At 40.5% G+C, this 23,630-nt stretch overlaps 1 protein-coding gene across 3 annotated transcripts in view; it reads left to right on the top strand.

Moving 5' to 3' along the window:
* The window catches only part of HPSE (heparanase), a 49,387-nt gene that overhangs the window by 7,786 nt on the left and 17,971 nt on the right, over positions 1-23,630 (top strand). For 2 of the 3 annotated variants that reach the window (XM_024574859.4, XM_053923243.2), the window contains exons 2-4: positions 11,480-11,625; positions 13,680-13,805; positions 22,031-22,204. In XM_024574859.4, coding sequence (XP_024430627.1) covers positions 11,480-11,625; positions 13,680-13,805; positions 22,031-22,204 — 446 coding nt within the window. Of the gene's footprint in view, positions 1-8,561; positions 8,612-11,479; positions 11,626-13,679; positions 13,806-22,030; positions 22,205-23,630 lie in introns of all 3 variants that reach the window. The other variant, XM_045183764.3, reaches the window with a different exon arrangement.

Genomic DNA, 23,630 nt, shown 5'->3' with positions numbered 1-23,630 from the left:
GGTGTAAACTTCTGTGGCAGAATCCCTGTGAGAATCAGTGGTACAGTCTCCTTGATCTCCCGATCTTAACTGATCTTGGGCTGTGGTTTATGTTGGCTCTGTGTATGTCTTTGGTTTTTGGTTCTTGTTGGGTCTTTCTTTGGTGGGTCTTTCCTACCAGCTGGTTATCTGAGAGTCAGTCTGTCCCCCACCTCTTGTTTTCTGTTGTGCAGGTGTGGGCAGGTTGTGTTGGAGCTGGTTCTTCCGTGTGTACAAGGTTTTGAGGCTTTTCTCTTGCTGTTGTTCAGTTGTTGTTCTGAGTAATTTCTCCACTATTTAATTGTATTTCCAGATAGGTCCTGGGTTGCGTTAGTGTGACTTCCACTCCCTCATTCACCTTCTTCTGTTCTTATCTGTTGGTGGTTCCTTTGTTAGAGGGTTTCCTCTTCCAGGAGGTATCCCAGCTTCTACCCACTCTTTTTGTATTGTAGGCCTCTTCCGGGCTATGGGTGTGCATGCAGAGCCTGCCTTGATTCACACTCTCCCTGGTGCCTGTGGTCTCAGCTCCCTCCAAGATGAGGTGCGGACACTCCCCAGTGGTTGCGCACACTCCCCGGTCGCTGGGCACACTCCCGGTCGCTGGGCACCCTCCCTGGGTTGTTGCCTGTAGTCTCAGCTACCTCCGAGTTGTGGCGTGGACACTCCCCAGTTGGTGCGCACAGACTCCGGTCGGCAGTGCCCTTCCATTCTAAATGAGAGTATTGTTAGATAGAGTAATCTTGGATGTAAGTCCTTGCCTTTCATGATTTTGACTACTTCTTCCCAGCCTCCTCTTGCCTGTAAGTTTTCCTTTGAGAAATCAGTTGATAGTCTTATGGGAACTCCTTTGTAGATAACTCTTTCCTTTTCTCTTGCTGCTTTTAAGATTCTCTCTTTATCTTTAATCTTGGGTAACTTAATGATGTTGTGCCTTGGTGTGTTCCTCCTTTGGTCCAACTTCTTTAGGACTCTTTGAGCTTCCTTGACTTGCATGTATATTTCCTTCACCAGATTGGGGAAGTTTTCCTTCATTATTTGTTCACATAAGTTTTCAGTTTCTTGCTCTTCCTCTTCTTCTTCTGGCAGTGCTATGATTCAGATGTTGAAATGTTTGAAGTTGTTCCAAAAGTTCCTAAGCCTCTCCTCATTTTTTTGAGTTCTTGTTTCTTCATTCTGTTCTAGTTGAATGTTTATTTCTGCCTTCTGTTCCATATCGTTCATTTGAGTCCCAGTTTCCTTCACTTCACTGTTAGTTCCCTGTATATTTTTCTTTATTTCACTTTGCATAGACTTCATTTCTTCCCTTATTTTGTGGCCATACTAAATAATTTCTGTGAGCATCCTGATTACCAGTGTTTTGAACTCTGTATCTGATAGGTTGGCTATCTCCTCGTCACTTAGTTCTTTTTCTGGAGTTTTTATCTGTTCTGTCTTTAGGGCCATATTTCTTTGTCTCAGCACACCTGTTATATAGTAAGGGGCAGAGCTTTAGGTATTCACCAGGGCAGAGCAACCCACGTCACTGCGTTGTAACGCTGTATGTGGGGAAGGGATCAGACAGGGAACAGTGTTGCTTGCTCAGCCTTCCCCTCAATTTGAGTCATTTTCTCTGCTACCCACAAGCAAATTGGACCCTCCTGGTGCTGATTCCAGGTAGGTGGAACATTCTAGGACCCCATGGGTCCCTCCAACAGACTCTCCTGTAAGACTGGGAGTTTCTCCCACCACCACAATCCCCACAGGTTTTTATAGCCAGTGGTTTTGCAGTCTTATTTCCCCATGCTGGAACCTTGGGTTGTACAGTCAATCTCATTCTCCAGTTGTTCCTCCCAGTTTATGTGCATGCAAATGTGGGACCACCTGGTCCTCCAGGCACCACCTCACTGCCTCACCTGCCCAGTCCACCAGCCACTGCCTTGCCACACATCCTTTCTACCCTGGCTGCCCATCCCCACCCCTCCTACCAGTCTGGATGAATGTTTCTTTTTTAACTCCTTGGTTGTCAGACTTCCACACAGTTTGATTTTCTGGCAGTTTTGGTTGCTTTTTGTTTTTAAATTGGTTGTTGTCCTTCTTTTGGTTGTACAAGGAAGCAAAGCGTATCTACCCATGCATGCATCTTGGCAGGAAGTCACAAGGTTTGATAACTGATGTTGAAAAGGGCCATAGATCCTCTGTGTACCTGTTGCTGACAGAAAAAAACAAAGACAGAGAACTGAAGACAATCAAAGTCTATAGCTATACATAGACTCACATTTTCTGATTTCTGAGACTTACATTTTCTGCCCCTGATTGAGTGCTCATTCTTCTCTTCCCTCACATGCCTTCCACTGAGTTCCCTGGGTCAACCCTGTTATTCTATCCTCCTCACAGATGGTCCTGCTACCTCCTTGCCCTAGCAGAACTGGACTCTTCTTTGAAGACCCAGTAGAGAAGTAGATGTGATTCCTTCTCTGAAGTAGCCCTTTGGATTAGAAGCTGGGCAATCTCCCATACCACAGGCCTTCTCCCAATGGCCAGTGCAGCTTCTAGTCAGCTGCCACCAGTTTTGTTTGTTTGTTTTTAAATTCTAGGGAAAGAGGAAGGGTGGGGAGAGAGAGAGAAACATCAAAGTGAAAGAAACGTTGATCTGTTGCTTTTCATATGTGCCCCAACCTGGGACCAAAACCATGACCTTGACCAGGAATCAAATCCACAACTTTTCAATTTACAAGACAATGCTTCAACCAACTGAGCCACACTGGGCAGGGAAGTTCCCACCAGTTTGAATTCTAGACTGCTGTGGTTCAAGTCTCTATTGTCTTGGTATCTTGGGCAAATTACTTACCTTTTGTTTAGGTTCCCTGTCTGTAAAATGTGGACAATAAGGACATCACCTCATTGGGTTGTTTTGGGATTAAGTGAAATAATTTATGTCAAGTGCCCAAAACACTCAATTTGCACTAACTTAGTACATGCTAAAGATGACTGTCGTGACTCCACTATGAGGTTCACTGTCTGCATGTCTGGCTCACATCCTCTCCTCCTTGTTACCATGCTCTGCTCCCTTCTCAGCTCACTTTTTATTGATGAAAGATGGGGCACTGACCTTAGTTTCCTCTCCTGTCCCACTCCCCACCATCATCCTGTATGATTCAGATGCCCTCTATTTCTTCACACCCATATTTTCTTTAAGAGCGAGAGAGAGAGAAAAAAAACATAGATTTTCTTTGTTCCACTCATTTGTGCATTCAGTGGTTGATTCTTGTATGTGCCCTGACTGGAGATCTAACCCACAACCTTGGTGTATCAGATCAATGCTCTAACCAACTGAGCTACCCAGCCAGGACTAAAATAATCTTCATTCAGTGTTGTACTGGAACCAGCTTTTATCAGCTTATAAAATGTGTTCATCTCTTTTCAACTCCACCAGTGACATCAATACTGACAGCTTGAAATCAGCCCTAGTGGGAATATTTACATTATGGAGATGGGCAAACACTAAAAAATAAGGCACTTTTTTTCAAGGAGCCAGCTTACTAGCACACACTGCTTCACTCTGCTTCAACTACCTAATGCCATGATGATGCCTTCACTCTTCATCACTTTCAACATCTAAAATCTTAAAACCTCTCATGCTTGGACTCTGCTCCTCACTCTCTTAGCCCTTTCACTCTGTGGATCCCATCACAGCTTTTTTTTTTTTTTAAGTACCTTCACTGAGCAGCCTCCTCCTGTCTCTGCTTCTTCTATATCCAACTTTGGCTTCTTGATTTGATAACATCTACAAACCCCAGCTACTGTGATAACATCTACAAACCCCAGCCCCATTGTTCCTGCTAAAACCCCAAACCTAGCTTAGTCTAACTATATTTTCTTTCTTTGGAATCTATAGGATGGCCACAAAATCTAGAAATGGAAAATATTAACTAATCGTGAATTATAATGCATATTAATAAGCCACCTTTATGTAATTACCAGTCTCATTGGCCACCCTGTATAGCTGAGCTATGGAGTTATTGGGGGTGGAGGGAACTCTGTCAGCCACAAGGATTGATGGTGCACTATATATCCATGGCCTCCAGACTTACTTATCTCTTAGTGCTACTTCTTAACTCTTCATTTCCCTCATTCTCTCACTCTTCACTTCCTTCAAAATTCTGAGCATACCTCCATCTCATAACTCTTAGTCTATGACCATATTTCTTTTTCCCTAAGAAAGTGAAGTCAGTAGACAGGAACTTCCTTTTCTTCCTGCCATCAAACCTACCAACATACCACGGCTATGTCCAGCTTTTTTCCCTTCTCTCTTCTTAGACCAGTTCTTCTAGCTCTGCTCTGGATCCTGTCCCCACATGCCTCCCCAAGGACTTGGCTGTATCAGTCATCTCTTCTCTTCCCTGGATCTTTAACCTCTTTGTTTTTTATTGGATCCTCCCTCTCAGCATAGAAACATCCTCAAGTCATTCTCATCTAGACTCCTCCCTGCACATGTGCCTCTGCAGCAACCACCCTCACTCTCTCCTCCCCTTTGCAAACTTCCTTACCGTCCATTTCTTCCTGCCCCACCCCATCAGTACATCACAATATCAATCCCTCCAACATCATCAACGACCTTCTTTTACTGCAAAATCCAATGAACAACTTTCAATCCTTATCTTTTTTGGTCGCTGTCATGGGTTGAATTTTTGGGTGTCCTCCCAAATTTATATGTTGAAGTCCTAACCCTTTGTACCTCAGTATTTGACCTTTTTTGGAAATAGTGTCACCACTGCAAACATAATTAGTTGAGAACTAGTCATACTGCAATGGAGCAGGCTTTAATCAAATGACTAATGTCCTTATAAAAAGGGGAAATTTGGAGACATGCACACAGAAAGAATGCCATGTGAAGATGAGACTTATGCTACTATAAGGAGCTACGAGAAACGAGGAGAGAGGGCTGGCGCAGGTCCTTCCCAAGTAGCTTCAGAGGGATCATAGTTTTGCCAACACCTTAATTTCAGATTTCTAACCTCCAGAACTATAAGACAATAAATTTCCCATGTTTAAAACACCCAGTTTGTAAGATTCTTTCCTGGGGAGAACCAAGTTAGAGGCGTAGGTAGACACACTGCGCCTCCTCGCACAACCAAAAGAAGGACAACAATAATTTACAAACAAAAAAACAACCAGAACTGACAGAAAATCGAACTGCACGGAAGTCCGACAACCAAGGAGATAAAGAAGAAACCTTCATCTAGACCGGTAGGAGGGACTGAGATGCGCAGCCAGGGTGCACAGGACCCAGGGCAACACAGCTGGATCCAGAGACTGGCAGATTGTAGGACAAACAGGGCAGGGCAGGCAGTGTGACCACGACCACTAGCAGACCCCGCGGCCCCATACTCGCGCATAGATAAACCAGGAGGAAGGGCGAGGAAGCGAAACAGACTGCGCAACCCAGGGCTCCAGCTCAGGGAAATAAAGCCTCAAATTTCTGATTGAACACACGCATGGGGGTTGAGGCGGCAGCAGGAGAAACTCCCAGCCTCACAGGAGAGTTTGTTGGAGAGACCCACAGGGGCCTAGAGCGTGCACAAGCCCACCCACTTGGGAATCAGCACCAGAGGGGCCCAGTTTGATTGTGGGTAGCAGAGGGAGTGACTGAAATCCAGCAGAGAGTGGAGCAAGCGCCATTGCTCCCTCTCAGCTCCTGCCTCACATACAGTGTCACAGCTCAGTGACCAGCGTTACCCTGCCCAGGTGAACACCTAAGGCTCCGCCCCTTTATGTAACAGGCGCACGGAGACAAAAAAAAAAAAAATGGCCCAAATGAAAGAACAGATCAAAGCGCCAGAAATAAGCAGTGAACAGATAGCCAACCTATCAGATGCACAGTTCAAAACACTGGTAATTAGGATGCTCACAGAATTGGTTGAATTTGGTCACAAATTAGATGAAAAAATGAAGCCTATGCTAAGAGAAACAAAGGAAAAGGTACAGGGAACCAACAGTGATGTGAAGGAAACTAGAACTCACATCAACGGTGTGGACCAGAAGGAAGAAAGAAACATCCAACCAGAAAAGAATGAAGAAACAAGAATTCAAAAAAATGAGGGGAGACTTAGGAACCTCCAGGACATCTTTAAACATTCCAACATCCGGATTATAGGGGTGCCAGAAGGAGAAGAGGAAGAACAAGAAATTGAAAACTTATTTGAACAAATAATGAAGGAGAACTTCCCCAATCTGGTGAAGGAAGTAGACTTCTAGGAAGTCCAGGAAGCTCAGAGAGTCCCAAAGAAGCTGGACCCAAAGAGGAACACACCAAGGCACATCATAATTACATTACTCAAGATGAAACAGAAGGAGAGAATCTTAGAAGCAGCAAGAGAAAAAGACACAGTTCCCTACAAAGGAGTTCCCATAAGACTGTCAGCTGATTTCTCCAAAGAGACCTTAGAGGCAAGAAGGGGCTGGAAAGAAGTATTCCAAGTGATGAAAGGCAAGGACCTACATCCAAGATTGCTCTATCCAGCAAAGCTATCATTTAGAATGGAAGGGCAGATAGAGTGCTTCCCAGATAAGGTCAGGTTAAAGGAGTTCATCATCACAAAGCCCTTATTATATGAAATGTTAAAGGGATTTATCTAAGAAAAAGGAGAAGATCAAAACTATGAACAGTAAAGTGACAACAAACTCACAACTGTCAACAACTGAACCTAAAAGACAAAAACAAACTAAGCAAACAACTAGAGTAGGAACAGAATCAAAGAAATGGAGATGACATGAAGGGAGGGGTGGTTAGGGGAAAAATGTACAGGGATTAAGAAGCATAATTGATAGGTAAAAAATAGGGGAATGTTAAGAATAGTACAGGAAATGTAGAAGCCAAAGAACTTATCTGTATGACTCATGGACATGAACTATAGGGGGGGAATGTGGGATGGAGGGGGTGGGCAGGATGGAGTGGAGTGAAGGGGAGGAACTGGGACAACAGTAATAGCATAATCAATAAATATATTTTAAAAAAGAAACACCCAGTTTGTGGTACATTGTTACTGCAGCCCTAGAAAACTATTGGGAGGATTTAGGAAGGTTGATAATTGAAACACTTTTTCACTCCTTTGGTCCTGTAACAAATCCATTTCTGAGGGGGTCCCCACTTTTCTAACTGTTCTTCTCCATCTTTTTCTCTAGCTTGTCTTAAATGTTGATGTTCCTCTGCCCTTTTCATTTCACATAATCTCCTGAGTGGTCTTACCCACTTCCGTGGCTTGAGTTACTATTCATGCAGCATTATGCTAGGAAATGTTTAACAACTGGCTCTCCAGGAAGAGGGGAAACTGCTGTAGGCTTTTAAAAAAAATTCTGTATTATAAATAGCCCCACCATGGCTGATCTCAAACTGTCAACAGCTTAACAACTGATTCTCAAACTTAACAATTGGCTTTCACAAGCTAGTACAAGCCAGTACAAGCTGGCTCCAGCACACCTTGGCTTTTGTGTCAAACATAAGCAACTTATTTTCACACATAAGGTAATATAAAAATATCTGCAGACACTTCTGTCCTCTAACAATCTGCTCTGGAAGTGGTACATCTGCAGCTGTGTTTATATATCCTTTCATTATTTCCATGGCACTGTGGTGGTGGTGGATTTTTTTTCCCTTTCTCTTTCCTGTATATGATGAAAATATCTTTGATCAATTTTGTTTTCATGACATATTTTGCAGATGTTTCAATCTGATTTTTGTCACAGGACATCAATATTGTATTCTCAAAACAAGAAAATGTTCCATTGCTAAGGAGACAAACAAAAAGGTCCTCAATACCAATGCTTCCAAACATGTGATTTCTCTTACTTGGCAAGAGCCATAATACTGGGTTTTAATTTTGTCCAGAAAACAGCCTTTGTCTGGCCCCACTTGCTCTTTCAGCAAGCTGGACCCAATTGTTCATTCACTTAACAAATACTTATTAAGTACAAGCTCTGTGTCAGGTACTTACCTAGATGCTTCTGTAGGCACAGTGAAAATTCTGATGAGCCATACATATAAGGTCCCTGCATTCACACAGCTGACATCAAGGATGGGTCTGGGATAGATAGTAAACCAAGGAAACAAATAAGGAAGCTAATTTTGGAGAGCAGTAAATGCTGTGAAGGTAATAAAGGCAGGGTAACATGATGAGAGTGACCCCAGGTGGTAGAGTCACTACTATTGGGACCTAGGCTCTGGTACTCATGCAACTGACCCTGGCTATGCATAGATACACATCTTGTGGTGCCACAGAGCCTTCTACCTGGTGCTAGTTTTCCCTCCGCTTCCCAGCTTACAAATACCAGCTACACAGATTTAAATGAGCTTCCTCTATCATTAAACACAATCAAAATATCAAGGACTAGAATCAGTGCCTGGCTGAAGGCTATGGAATAGGGTCAGCCTGGAATGACTCTGAGGAAGTTCCTTGTATCAGTTTTAGGGCCATGTCTCCACACCTGTGGGCTGGGTTACTAGTCACTGACTCTTAGACTGAGGACTCTCCATTCTATACCTCACCTCTGTGTTTTCTGAACTCCAGACACACATGTGCAACAGCCTGATGGAAGTATGTTTCAGTCTGCTGAAAGGGTAAGTGTTCTACTGGCATCTCAAATTCTACAAAACCAAGTTCCCCCCACCTTTATCACCAACTTCAATCTATCACCTACTCTTCATCTCAACAAATGATATTGCCTTCTTCCAAGATGCTTCCCAGGGCTAATCCTTGACTCTTCTCCAATTAAGCACCAAATCTGGTATTTCTTCCTCGATATATGTCTTGAATTACCCACTTCTCTCCATCCCCTCTGCTGTCACCTTACTGCAGCCCATTACTTTCTGACTACATTAACATAACCGTACTCTTGGTCCTTCTGTCCAGCTATTTACACTGTAGCCTCAGAGTCTTTTCTAAAAGAAAAATCTAGTGAAGACACTGCACTGCTTTAAATGCTTCCATGGCTCCCCGTTGCTCTCACATAAAGCTGGAACTTTTAGACATGGTGGCCTACAGGCCTGCTGTGATGTGGGCCTGCTCCTTGCCTGTTAACCTCTCCCAGCAACTCCCTGGCCCCAGTTTCTAGGCTCCAGCCACACTTGTCAGCTCTTCAGTGGTGTCATATGTTCTTCTGCCCCTGAGTTTTGCAGATTTTCCCTGACACCGGAAACACTTCCTTCAATCCCACTTCACTGTCTCTGATCTGGATAAGATATATTCCTTTTGAATGTCTAAAAGTGAAGCCCTTTCCCCTGGAAAACCTCTAACCACCCTTACCCCCAGCCCAAAGTCTGGATTAGGATCCCTTGTATGTTCTCATTGCCTCTGTACTTGTTTGTCTATATCTAGGCTATCGATTACATGAGAACAGCAGCTATTTCTGTCTTGTTTGCCATTGTACCCCCCAAACTAGCATGATGCCTGGCACAAAGTGGGCCTGCAATGAATATTTATTGAATAAATTAGTGGATGGCTATATTTCCTTTAAGTATCTTAGTTTCTTTACCTATGCTTAAAAAACAGAAGCACGTACACAAAGCCACCTTGTATAAATTAAAATTTGTGCTTATTATGAAAACTGGTAAAATACAGAAAAGCAATAGAGAAAAATCTATCATCCATCTCATCACAAAATAGTAGTCATTGTTATTTCATTCTTATATATTATTTTCCTTGCTGAAATCACATTGTGTCTGCAGTTGTTCATCCTATTGTGGTAAAATATACCAAACATAAAATTTACTATTTTAAAGTGTGCACTTCACTGGCATTAAGTACGTCCACATAGTTGTGCAATCACCACCACCACCCATCTTAGACTTTTCATCTTTCCAAACTGAAACTCTGTGACCATTACACAACAGTGCTCTATTTCCCCTCTCCACAGTTTATTTTTATTTGGGGTTGTAGCAAAGTGGAATTGGCTTTCTTCGGAATCCTTACTTAGTCCACGTGAGCATTTCCATTTATTTTCTAGGGGTTTGAGGATCCCATGGTAGATGCAATCCTTCCTAGAGTCCTGGTGCTGTCAGGTGTTTGTCAGGGCACGTTCCAGGTGAATGACATTTCTGCAGTCTCACTTTGGGCTGCACTTCCTTGTGCCAGAACCCACATACGTGGATGGGCCCACGAAAATATTTTAAGTTCTACTAAGATCCAGGGAAAATGAACTTTTAAGTCAAAGAAAATGTTTTAATATATAATATTAGTATTTAAATAAATAAGCAGCATTATAAAATATAATTTAAAATGTATTTTTTATGGAGGAAGAGGCTCATGAAGGAAAAAGTGCCTGCATAATACAGTAAGAAGCTCTCAAGTTACAAAAAAATAAAATAAAATAAGGAGGAGGAATCACTGAAGTTTTTAATGCAGGTGATTTATCCTTTGATCACTTTCCACCTCTTAATTTCTCTTTCCTAAGCATAAGTAAAGAAACCTTTCAAAATCTTAACTATATATAGTTAAGCAGGAGTACATCTTAAAATTTCAAATTTTAGGTTAGGTCTTTAATTCCTACGATGTTTGAAGTTTTAGCTCCCATTGCTCTCACATATCTCAATATCACAATGAGATATTTTTCCTAGAATGAATTTTTGATTTGAAATAAATCCAGATGTAAACAAAAAACAGGCCAATTCGATAACTACACAGCATTGATTTTATGTGTTTAAAGAGTATTCCAGAAGGCAGTGTGGCCAGGAACACAAGCATGAGAGTTAAGAAATGTAGGGCAGGGGTTCCTGTCACCTGGGTCTTCTGTTTTCTCAGTTTTGATCACTTAAAGATTCATGACATCATTTTTCTCAGGGAAGGTATTATAAATCATTCCAATTTGATTCTACAGCACTTAGTACCATTCTGAGCATATAATAAGCACCTATTAGGAACATTTTTGGCTTGATGAGATATACATTTAGAATTGCTGAAATTCGAGGTATCAATGTCAGGAATTGGAATTCTGTTATGTAATTCTAAGTTATTTGACTTAAATTTAAAAGCATGGTTTTCCTTGGGAAGGGGATGGTTAGGGAAAGGAGGAAGAATCCTATCATTCATGAACTTCTCCGGGAATATAAATTTTTGAAGACAGTCTATTTTTGAGAGAAACGCAAAGTCATCTTTTCTGCACTTTTCACTCTCTTACTCTTTTCCTCCAACAATCATAAATGATTATGTTTTTTGAAAGTACTGAATGCTGTCCTACTTGCCAAGTTAAAATATAAGCTTTGGCCAGAGTCAGAGCTCCAAGCTGCCTCCAGGTGCCTGAAAGGGCAGCCTTGCAGTTAGAAAGGCTCAGATAGAGATGATTCACCCCATGTAGCAGTATGACCTCTCCCTTCAAGCCCTGCCCAACTAGATATTGAGAAACAGGTCCACCAAGAGAGAAGGGAATAAACATGTTTGATTGGATTGCCCTGGGAAAAATCATTTTAATTTCTTGCTTGTCTTCTTAACAGTTCTCCAAAGCTTCGTACTTTGGCCAGAGGTTTATCTCCTGCGTACCTGAGATTTGGTGGCACCAAGACAGACTTTCTCATTTTTGATCCCAAGAAGGAGCCAAGCTTTGAAGAGAGAAGTTACTGGCAATCTCAATTCAACCAGGGTAAGCCTTTTTAAAGATTAACCATATATTTTCATTAACTTGAGTAAGTCCTTGACATTCAATAAAGAGTCAGGGCTCCTGACTGACCTGTGGAGGCACCCATACAAAAGAAGGAAGCAGTGGGCAGCTTTCCTCCTCCTGATGTTTTCATGAAATGGGACACCTCACAAAAAAAGGTGTGCTTGGGCACATGTGAGAGTTAGTTGTGTGTAAATAGAACAATGATAGCAGCTGAAAGACAGAGCTGTTTACAGGGAGCTATAAGTAGAAATGCCTCAAACTGAAGAGAATATTTCCAGCTGAAGACACAGTAATGGATTTGAAACCATTTTATTCTAGAAATAGAATGTGGGTGAAAGGTATAGGAAGAGGACGTGAGATATACTCTGCTTCTAAAATAGATTTTAAGATTTGACTTATAGGACAATGGTTCTCAAACTTTGTTCACTACACTACCTGGAGTGAGTTTGAATATTTGGATACCTGGGCTCCAACCTTGGTTCCAAGTTTAGCAAATTTCTCAGGTACCATATTTTACCATGTATAATGCGCACCCATGTTTTTGGCCCAAACTTTAAGGAAAAATCTTTTGTTTAAATTTTTTAATTCAATTTTTTTTGTTTATTTATATTTACATACTTGTTTTTTGTATTGTAAAGGAATTTTATCATTTATTTTTGAACATATGGATCTCATTATTGCTTTCTAGAGTTATACTTTTAATGCATAAGCATAAGCATAAATAAAAGAATTTAAAACATTTATATAGATACAGAATTAGTACTTTCCATGTAAAATGTGCATCCTTATTTTTCCCTCAAAAATCTGGGCAAAAGGGTGCACATTACATATAGCAAAATACGGGTAATTCTGATACAGGAAGTCTGTTGGCTTCACCTGGGAAACCTGCCTGGGAAGCCACGAGGATTTGCCACATGTTTTTCATTAAGTGCTGTACAGGCATCAAATGGAAGTTGAATCATTATCTTAAAAATTATCAAAAATATGTACTTTGTTGAATGATAATATATGTATAATATATATATTAATGAAAAATATTTCATTTTTCACATATTACATATTTTCCTGCTGTTTATTTTCTTCAGTTAGCAAGTATTTAGAATAGTTGCCCCATAATTGGGTCAAAATTGATAGAATAGTAATTAGGAAAAAATGAAAAAAAGCAGGAGGGTTCTCTTGGAACAATGTGTTGGAATAGTTTATGTTTACACTTGGCCCTTTCCCACCAGTCATAATGCGTTCGGAAGGTCTCATAAGTTTAGACCAGAAACTGTCCTTTGCTCATCGATTTTCTTCATTCTGTTTGGGGTCGGGGGGGTGGGGGGCACTGTAATTACCCAAGTGCCTTTGAAACATCCTTTATAAGTGCAGGGATGGAAAAGGCACTGGCTGCCAGAAAACCAGAGTGTGCAACTTTCCAGAAAGGAAGTCATCGGTGGGTCAGCCAACCCTGGCAGCAAGTGCCTGGCGGCCCTGTTGTCTTGTGATAAAGAAGCACAGTCTGCCTGAAAGGACACTGGTGGATTTTCCAAGTGCACACGGTGTGTTCTTAGAAGCCTTGAAGATACCGAATTTGGAAGGAAAAAAGTCAACATTTGCTGTCCTACCATTGTGGCAAGAAGATATTGCCACAAATCAGATATAGTCCATGTAAAACAAGTTTCTATGTGTTTTTGAAGGTGAACCTTAAGAATACTGGATTATGCTTTCTTCAGAGAGGTTCTCTGGTAATTTCAAGTTTCTGAGGAGCTTTCTGAATTATAAAATGACTTGAAGTTGTGTCCAATATTCCTGTGTGCAGTATCTGGCCAATGTTTCTTAGGAAACCTGCCCTTTGTTTTCTCATGGTAACTGGTTAGCCAGCAAATTTGACTTGTATGACGGAATATATTTTCTCTGATCACATACCTAATAACCAGAAACTTAGTTATCTTACTTTAGTCACATAAATATCTACCAAAATAAATATCTACCATAGGGGTTTCAACTTTATCACTTTGAAACAGTTATCCTAAATTGTCTTTCATTTGCAGATATTTGCAAATCTGGATTTATCCCTTCTGATGTAGAGAAGAGGTTACGGTTGGAATGGCCATTCCAGGAGCAATTATTACTTAAAGAACAGTATTACAAAAGGTTCAAGAACAGCACCTACTCAAGTAAGAAATGAATGGCACCCTGCAAGTGTCCCAGTCCCTAAAGTATTTGGAGCTTGAATGTGAGCTTGAATCTAATGAGCCCTACAGCAATATGAAGCTGCATAATACTAAAATGTTATTAAGACTTAGTGGGAGATCTTGAACCCAAAACTTCAGTGGTTCAAGTGAGTTTCTTCACCTGCCTTTACCTACTAGCCACACAGTAAAATATAGAAATCATTTACTCATAAGCTAATAATAACCTTAGCTTCTCTCTGAAGAACTAGGAAATTAAGGAAGACATGGATACATTCATCATGTAAAATACAAAAGTATAAAGAGCAGAATGTGAAAACACTCACACCATGTTGTCTATTCTCTCTCCCCTCCAAGAAGCAACCCCTGTAAAGAGTTGGTGTATCATTAGGCTGGGGAATCCTGGGTCTCCCCAGATAGCCTTGGCCACCAAGCAGCTTTCTCTTTTTCTTTCCTCTGTGGCTTTGCAAACACAGGAGAAGCTCACTAACCAGGAATTTATTTCCATTCACTGAACCAGTCTTCAAAATGGGATGATGCTATCACACAGGACTTTGAAGCAACTGAAACCAGCAAGACTTGTTTAAGATATATTTTTTTTCTAAAAGTTGACATTTTATAGTCACATAAGGGATTATGTTGCCCCAGACCTTGGTTAAGGAAATAACCTGCTCAGATAGTCTACAACTGTCTTCTTTTGACTTTTGAAAAATAAATGATCTTGAAGTTAATTTGGATTAGTCAGCATTTCTTTTTTAAGTATATTTTATTGATTATGCTATTACAGTTGTCCCATTACTTTCCTCCCTTTTATACCCCTCTGCCCAGTATTCCCATTCCCTCCAGCATCCCCCCTCCCGCCCCCTTAGTTCATGTCCATGGGTCATACATATAAGTTCTTTGGCTTCTCCATTTCCTATACTATTCTTAACCTCCCCCTGTCTATTTTGTACCTACCAATTATGTTTCTTATTCCCTGTACCTTTTCCCCCATTCTCCCCACTCCCGCTCCCTGCTCATAACCCTCCATGTGATCTCCATTTCTGTGGTTCTGTTCCTGTTCTAGTTGTTTGCTTAGTTTGTTTTGGTTTTGCCTTTGTTTTTTTAGGGTCAGTTGTTGATAGTTGTGGGTTTGTTGTCATTTTACTGTTCAGAGTTTTGATCTTCCTCTCTGTCTTGGACAAGTCCCTTTAACATTTCATATAATAAGGGCTTGGAGATGATGAATTCCTTTAATTTGACCTTATCTGAGAAGCACTTTATCTGCCCTTCCATTCTAAATGATAGCTTTGCTGGCTAAGAGTAATCTTGGATGTAGGTCCCTGCCTTTCATGACTTTAAATACTTCTTTCCAGCCCCTTCTTGCCTATAAGTTTTCCTTTGAGAAATCAGCTGGTAGTCTTATGGTAACTCCTTGGTAGGTAACTGTCTCCTTTTCTCTTGCTGATCTTGGGTAACTTAATGATGATGTGCCTTGGTGTGTGCTTCCTCGTGTCCAACTTCTTTGGGACTCTCTGGGCTTCCTGGACTTCCTGGAAATCTATTTCCTTTGCCAGATTGGGGGAGTTTTTCTTCATTATTTCTTCAAATAAGTTTTCAATTTCTTTCTTTTTTCTTCTCCTTCTGTCACCCCTATAATTCAGATATTGGAACATTTCAAGTTGTCCCAGAGGTTCCTAAGCCTCTCTTCATTTTTTTGAATTCTAGCTGCTTCAGTTGGATGTTTATTTCTTCCTTTTATTCTAAATCATTGCTTTGAGTCCTGGTTTCCTTCCTGTCACTGTTGGTTCCCTGAATATTTTGCTTTTTTTCACTTTGGGTAGTCTTCATTGGTTCTTTCACTTTTTGACCAAGCTCAATCAGTTCTGTGAGCATCTTGATTACCAATGTTTTGAACTCTCTGTCAGATAGGTTGTCTATCTCCTCATCACTTAGCTCTTTCTGTGGACTTTTGCTCTGTTCTTTCATTTGGGCCATATTTCTTTGTCTTGGGGTACCTGTTAAGTTGTAAGGGTGTGGGGCCTTAGGTCTTCTCTAGGGCAGGGCAACCCTCTTTGCTGCACTGTGGTGCTGTACGAAAGGGAGAGGTCAGACAGGAAACAATGCTGTTTGCTTGGCTTTCTGTAGCTTTTAGTCACTTCCCCCACTACTCACAATGAATTGGGCCCTTCTGGTACTGATTCCAGGTGGGTGGGTTTGTACATTCTAGGACCCAGTGGTCCCTTCCAACAGACTCTCCTGTGAGACTGGGAGTTTCTCCTGCCACCACTACCCCCATAGGTTTTTACAGCCAGAGGTTTTGGGGCATTATTTCCTTGTGCTGGAAACATGGGTTGTGCTGTCTGTCTTGCTCCCCAGTTGTTCCTTCCAGTTTATCCACACACAAATGTAGGGCTGCCCAGTCTGCCAGCCACTGCCTTGCTGTGCATTCTCTCCACCCCAACAGCCTGTCTCCACCACTCCTACCAGTCTTGATGAATGTTTCTTCTTTAACTCCTTGGTTGTCAGACTTCCATACAGTTCATTTTTATGGCAGATCTGTTTTTTTTTTAAATTGGTTGTTATCCTTCGTTTGATTGTGCAAGGAAGCAAAACATATGTACCTATGCCTCCATCTTGGCTGGAAGCCAGCATTTCTAAAAGTACATCATTGAAAGTAAATTATCTTTGTAGGATTTTACGTACATTATCTGGATTTCAGTGTATTCCATGCATTTTTTATTTTTATCTTTTTTTATGTATAAGATACAGAATAAAATACAACACATAAATCAGAAACTATGTTAGATGCTAATAGTAGATAATGTAGTTCTCTGAATTATTTTTGGCATTTTAAAATGGGGGGAACTCCTCTGACACTTTAATAATGTGATCTATGATTGAACAGAATTTGGCACAAGGCAGGGCCATGTCTGATCCCATTAAAGGGATGATGGTAGTACAAGAGACCTACAGCAGTAAGATCTCATTTGCAATAAATCTTTATGGTGTAGGCCTGCTAAGAGAACACACCACAGCATTAAGTAATCTACAGGTTCCCACTTTTTTATTATGTTAAACATTTTACCAGTTTATCTTCAATTTTCCTAAATAAAAAGTAAAGGCTTGCTACTTCACATGATCTTTAGAGATCCAAAATGGTAGGTTTTCAACATTTTTCCAGCCCGTGGGACTTGGACCTTCATAGTTCCTATACCAGAGGAAAGTTCTTTTGCTAACTACATAGTAACATCAGCATAACTTTAGCCACCCTCTTGGCAATGAGAAAATATATAATAAGTACAGATAGTTTATTTGTATTTGTAAACATTTGATTTGTCTTTTGAAATGTTCTATTTTAATCTGCATGACTTGCAAATATATAAGTAGGAACCTACTGTGTTTATTCTGGCTACAACTCTTTACCATGATAAGTATCTCAGAAGCCAATAGGAGTTTCCACCCACTGTTCCACATCCATAGCTGAGGTTGGTAATACCTGAGCAAATTGGGCTGGCATCATACAATGGGAGAGACAGCAAAAGTCTATTGTGGCAAAGACACTTTGCTTACTTAGTGGCCTGTATCCTTAAAAAAGGTTTCCTAGAAGATACGGGTAAGTTTTCTAATTCTAGGACCCATTGATTGTGTGTTTTACTTAAGCAGAAGATAACAAAAACATTTGTCATGAGAATATAAACCCAAAGTGTAAACCTGTTAGGACAGGAAAGGAAGAAATGTTACAGGTATAATTCTGGATGTGACTTCAGAAAGGAGGACTCTCTTATTAAACTAATCACATTTAATGAGCTGATTCTTTGTTCTTGTTCTCCACCTCTCTTCCTCATTACCGCACTCCTCCACCCCACCACCCACTCCCATGCTGGATGCTGGACACACCTATGCAAATGTACATGGTACAGTATGATGCCAGGGAGAGTTAGTGCCAATTTTTAATGTCATCCAGATCCCTTTGTCCCAGGTATCTTTCCATGTTTTCATACATGAAGAGGGAAGAGATTGGGTAATGATCAAATGTTTGGATAATTAGCTATGAGTTTTCTTACTGTTCTTATTTTGAGGAGTGAGTAGCCTTTTTTTTTTTTTAAAGAGTAGAATTAAACTAAGTAATTTAAACTCAGTCCTTATGCTAGGAGATGTTACTACTATGTTACAGGGAGAAGATTATAGAATTTCAAGCTACATACATTCCAAGTCATTTGGAAAAATAAAGAAATAGTGAAAGAGTAAAGTATGAGTTGAATAAATATTCTAAAATGCAACAATTTCAAGTTTTTTGAAAGTGCCATAATCACCTCTCCCCACTGCACTCCACCTCACCCCTAATGCCCCTTCCCAGTCATTCAGTCTGTAAGAAGGAGAGTGGAGCCTGGAGCTCAGGACTTATGATTCCTGACCCAGGACACTTTCTGCAATATGTAAGACTAAAATATAGCTGTGACTAAGGTAGTTCCAGGACTTTTATAACAAACCATAGTAATGACACTGCCACCAAAGACCTATGTGACATTGAAAGGGCTCATAAACTTCCGGCCAAGATGGAGGCATACGTAGACACACTGTGCCTCCTCTCACAACCAGAAGGACAACAACAATTTAAAAACAAAAAACAACCAGAAGTGACAGAAAATGGAACTGTATGGAAAGCTGCAGCTGGCCAGCAAGGCAGCAGCTGGTGGACTGGGTGACAGACCACGCAACCCAGAGTTCCAGCTACGGAAAATAAAGCCTCAAACCACTGATTGAAAACACCCATGGGGGTTGAGGCGGCAGCAGAAGAAACTCCCAGACTCACAGGACAGTTCGCTGGGGAGACCCACAGGGTCCTAGAATGTACACAAACCCACCCACTTGGGAAACAGCACCAGAAGAGCCCAATTTGATTGTGGATAGCACAGGGAGTGACTGAAAACTGGCAGAGAGTGGAGCAAGTGCCATTGCTCCCTATTGGACCCTTCCCGCATATACAGTGTGAAAGCACAGCAACAAGCATTACCCTGCCCCGGTGAACACCTAAGGCTCTGCCCCTTTACATAACACGTACACCAAGACAAAAAAAAAATGGCCCAAATGAAAGAACAGATCAAAGCACCAGAAAAAATACAACTAAACAAAGAAGAGATAGCCAACCTATCAGATGCACAGTTCAAAACACTGGTAATCAGGAAGCTCACAGAATTGGTTGAATTTGGTCACAAATTAGATGAAAAAATGAAAGCTATGCTAAGAAAAAGGAAAATGTACAGGGAACCAACAGTGATGCGAAGGAAACTGGGACTCAAATAAACGGTGTGGACCAGAAGAATGAAAGAAAGAAACATCCAACCAGAAAAGAATGAAGAAGCAAGAATTCAAAAAAACGAGGAGAGACTTAGGAACCTCCAGGACATCTTTAAACATTCCAACATCCGGATTATAGAGGTGCCAGAAGAAGAAGAGGAAGAACAAAAAATTGAAAACTTATTTGAACAAATAATGAAGGAGAACTTCCCCAATCTGGTGAAGGAAATAGACTTCCAGTAAGTCCAGGAAGCTCAGAGAGTCCCAAAGAAGCTGGACCCAAGGAGGAACACACCAAGGCACATCATAATTACATTATCCAAGATGAAACAGAAGGAGAGAATCTTAGAAGCAATAAGAGAAAAGGACACAGTTACCTACAAAGGAATTCCCATAAGACTGTCAGCTGATTTCTCCAGAGAGACCTTAGAGGCAAGAAGGGGCTGGCAAGAAGTATTCCAAGTGATGAAAGGCAAGGACCTACATCCAAGATTGCTCTATCCAGCAAAGCTATCATTTACAATGGAAGGGAAGATAAAGTGCTTCCCAGATAAGGTCAAGTTAAAGAAGTTCACCATCACCAAGCCCTTATTATATGAAATGTTAAAGGGAGTTACCTAAGAAAAAGAAGATAAAAAATATGAACAATAAAATGACAGCAAACTCACAGTTATTAATGACCACACCTAAAACAAAAACAAAAGAAAACTAAGCAAACACCTAGAACAGGAAAAGAACCACAGAAATGGAGATCAAATGGAGGGTTATCAATAGGGAAGTGGGGAACGGGAGAGAGGGGGAAAAGGTACAGAGAATAAATAGCATAAATGGTAGGTAGAAAATAGATATGGGGAAGGTAAGAATAGTATAGGAAATGTGGAAGCCAAAGAACTTATCTGTATGACCCATGGACATAAACTATAGGGGGGTGTGTGGGTAGGAGGAGTGTGTAGGGCAGAGTGGAGTGAAGGGCGGGAAATGGGACAACTGTTATAGCATAATCAATAAAATATATATTTTTTAAAAAGACCTATGTGACATTGGGCAAAACACTTCATTTCTTTGGATGTCAGATTCCTCACAGAAAAATGAGGGTGGAAGTTTGGGAGGACACAGTAATCCCAAAGGCCCGTTCTATGTGAAACTGTGGCTCTAAGATCCAGTGGAGCGCTCGGCCACAGGACTCAGAGAGCTTTGCACACCCCGGTGTCTATAACTCTGATAACAGGCAGCGGTTTTGAGGAACTGGGTGATACAGCAAACATCAAAAACACCCAAAATACTTGCTTAAGGTCATTTCTTCCTCTCAGTCTTAATCAGCAATATTAAGTCTAGGGTTTCACTAAGGAATTCAGGCTGAAGACTTAGAAAAAACAAAAACATACAAAACTATTTTTGAGAAGAAAGGGTATATATTTACCAGATAGACAGACATATATATTTTAAACTAGGAGAATTCTAGAGTGAATTTCTGTTTAACAAATGACTCTAAATACACATGAAAATCTGAAGAATTTCTTCAGCATATGATAACTGATTTAAAGATAATGCTAAAAATTACATGTTGCCACTCTCAAAAAGTGATTATAGAATAGCTAAAAGTGTAAAAAGCTGAGTTCAAAAGTTCTCCTAGTTTTGTGGCACTTTAGTGACTTAGTAAGTTTTTTTCACAGCATATCTAGCTCCCCCAAAATACCTAAGAGTTTCAATTATTAAGCTGTTACTAGATTATTAGGTCCTAACAACCTGATAGTAATAATTCTCATCATGTCCAATAGATGTTGATGTGTTTCCCTTGCAAATTTCAAAGATCCTGCTGTGCCCCTATGGGTAGGGTTGACTGCTTGAATTTTGGATAAATAATAGTTTTTTTACTATATTTCTCAAGCATTGCATAGGACATACACTAAAAATTATTTGTTAGCAATCTTAAGTTCAATTTAACCAGATACCCTATGTTTTTATACATATTTATTAAATTTGGTGGATGACATTAGCCCATAAGATTATGTAGGTTTCAAGTGGACGTTTCTATGATACATGATCCGTATCTTCCCTTGTGTGCCCACCACCCAAAGTCAAAGCATCTTCTGTCAGCATATATTTGACCCCCTTTTCTATCCTCCCAGCCCCCTTTTCCTCTGGCAACCACCATACTGTTGTCTGTGTCTATGAGTTTTTATGTTTGTTATTTTTGTTTGTTCATTTGTTGCTTTCAGTTTTATATCCAACATATGAGTGAAATCATGTGGTTCTTAACTTTTTCTGTCTGACTTATTTCACTTAATATGATATTCTAAGGTCTATCCATGTTGTTGCAAATGAGGCCCTGTATTTTTATTTGCTAAATCTGATTACCGCACCAGTGAATTCACTGTGCCTCTCCAGGGTGCCTTGGTATACTGTTTGGAAACCGTAACTCTATAGCCGTAGGCCAGTTTTTTAATGTAAAACTCTATTTATTAAAAATTAATAAATCATATGCATGAATTTTTCAAAAATGTTTTAAATGTAATTAACTTTACCAAAATATGTTGTGATGGGTTTGTATGTAAAGACATTTAGATTATGAAGAGTAGTGTTTATGTTGACTGACGAAGGTCTGGCCTTTGCAAGTTGAGCACTGATCCAGTGCAGAATGGCTTTCCCCTTCACCTGAGGTCCCTTGAACAAAATCTGAGTGCCAGACCAAAGCTTCTGGTACCTCCATGGGACTTAACTCAACAGCTGAGGAAAATGAAGTTACACCGATTTTTTTTTTTTAGTCCAATTTTGTTGTCTCTTAGTCATAACTGTAGTCGCTCATGAGGACAATAATTCCTTCGATTTAACAGCAGAAATAGTAACTCACTATGAAGAACAAATCTGAGACCTTCATCAATTTAATAGTTACGTGCCAGCCTTACTGTTAAATTACATTTCTCTTCTAGGAAGCTCAGTGGATATACTGTATACTTTTGCAAGTTGCTCAGGCTTGCACTTGATCTTTGGTCTAAATGCCTTACTACGAACAGCAGATTTGCAGTGGAACAGTTCTAATGCCCAGTTGCTCCTAGACTACTGCTCTTCTCAGATTTATAACATTTCTTGGGAACTAGGCAATGGTAAGTATCACTGGGCACATTTGTTCATGAGATTCCCCTTTGGCATTATTTGCTTCTATTTATGACATTCTTTTTAAATATACTTGTCAGCACTTTTGTGCAGTGCTCAGCGGTGCAACTTTCGGATGGCTTAAGGCAGAAAACTCCTTTGCATATCTTAGAACCTACTGCTAATCCCAGTTTATGTTACATTTGAACTGAAGACAACTCAAAACCAACAACTTCCACAGCTCCCAGAGATTTTCAGAGTCACTTAAGACTATTAATGCTTGGCAGGTTGCACTCAGCAAGACTGTAAAGGAGGAAGTTTGCTTTTACCCTTCCATTCCTCTCTCTATTCCTTGACTTGTCAGTTAATTTCGGCAACCCCATTCCATTCCTCATGATATGCTCAAGCTAAAAGTTCCCAGTATAGATTCCAGATCGAGCTCCTGATTGTCTCCTTCTTCACTCTTTACTGAAAAGAACTTATAAATTCTAACTAAAGTACAAATGACTAGCCACATTGATCCAAACATATTTATAATGCTTTTCCACACATTAGCCAGTGGAACCGAAGAAAAAATGGGAAATGAGATGTAGTAGTATGTTGGGCATAGTTATAAGCATTTAATAAGCATTCATTTATCTTATCTTTTAACCACCCTGATGTGGATACAATTATGACCATTTCAAAGATGACAAAAGAGGCACAAAAAGGTTAGCTGAATGACTTTGTGATGCTGTGCAACTCTTAGAGGATTCTTAGAGAAGTTAGAATTTGAACCCAGGCAGTCTGGCTCCAGAACAAGGTCTCTGCTATCTTGTGACTTCCATTCTAGAGGTAGGGAGCCAGACCAATAGGAAAACAAGCCAAGAAATGATGCATGCCTATAGTAGTATGTGTTATGGTAAAGTCTAGAAGCAAATTTTGTGAGCAGGTTGCTGGGGATAGCTGGCAACTTGGAACATAAAAGCAGAATAGAAGGATAGAGGCAACTGTATCTTAGCTAGATGATGAACAATTTTACCATAACAACCATATGAATAATAGGTCATCTGAACCCATCCATACCCATCTCCATACATCCCTCCCTCCCTACCTTTCTGCCCTACACATGCCCAACTCCATCTGCTCTTCAGAGTGAGATAAAAGAGATAGCATGTTTCTCTCTTTTGGGGCCCATTTTGCAAAGAAAAGGTCTGGTTTCCAGGGTAAAGCTATATTTGGGAAGTAGTTTGGACACTCTCTGTGCCTCCCTCCCATCTCTTCAGCTTTGCTAATTCTAGGCTCATTTGCACATATAGTTTGTGAGTAAATAGGCTCAGTAAGACCTTTTTTTTAACCCTCGATTATTGATTTTAGAGAGAGAGGAAGGGAAGAAGAGAGGTGGGGAGAAACATTGACTGGTTGCCTCCCATATGTTCCCTGACTGGGAGTGGAACC

Source organism: Desmodus rotundus, chromosome 4 (genome assembly GCF_022682495.2).
Source record: "Desmodus rotundus isolate HL8 chromosome 4, HLdesRot8A.1, whole genome shotgun sequence".
In the NCBI taxonomy this organism is placed as follows: Eukaryota; Metazoa; Chordata; class Mammalia; order Chiroptera; family Phyllostomidae; genus Desmodus; species Desmodus rotundus.
Note: the sequence above shows the minus strand (reverse complement) of the source record. Positions and strands in the feature narration are given on the sequence as shown.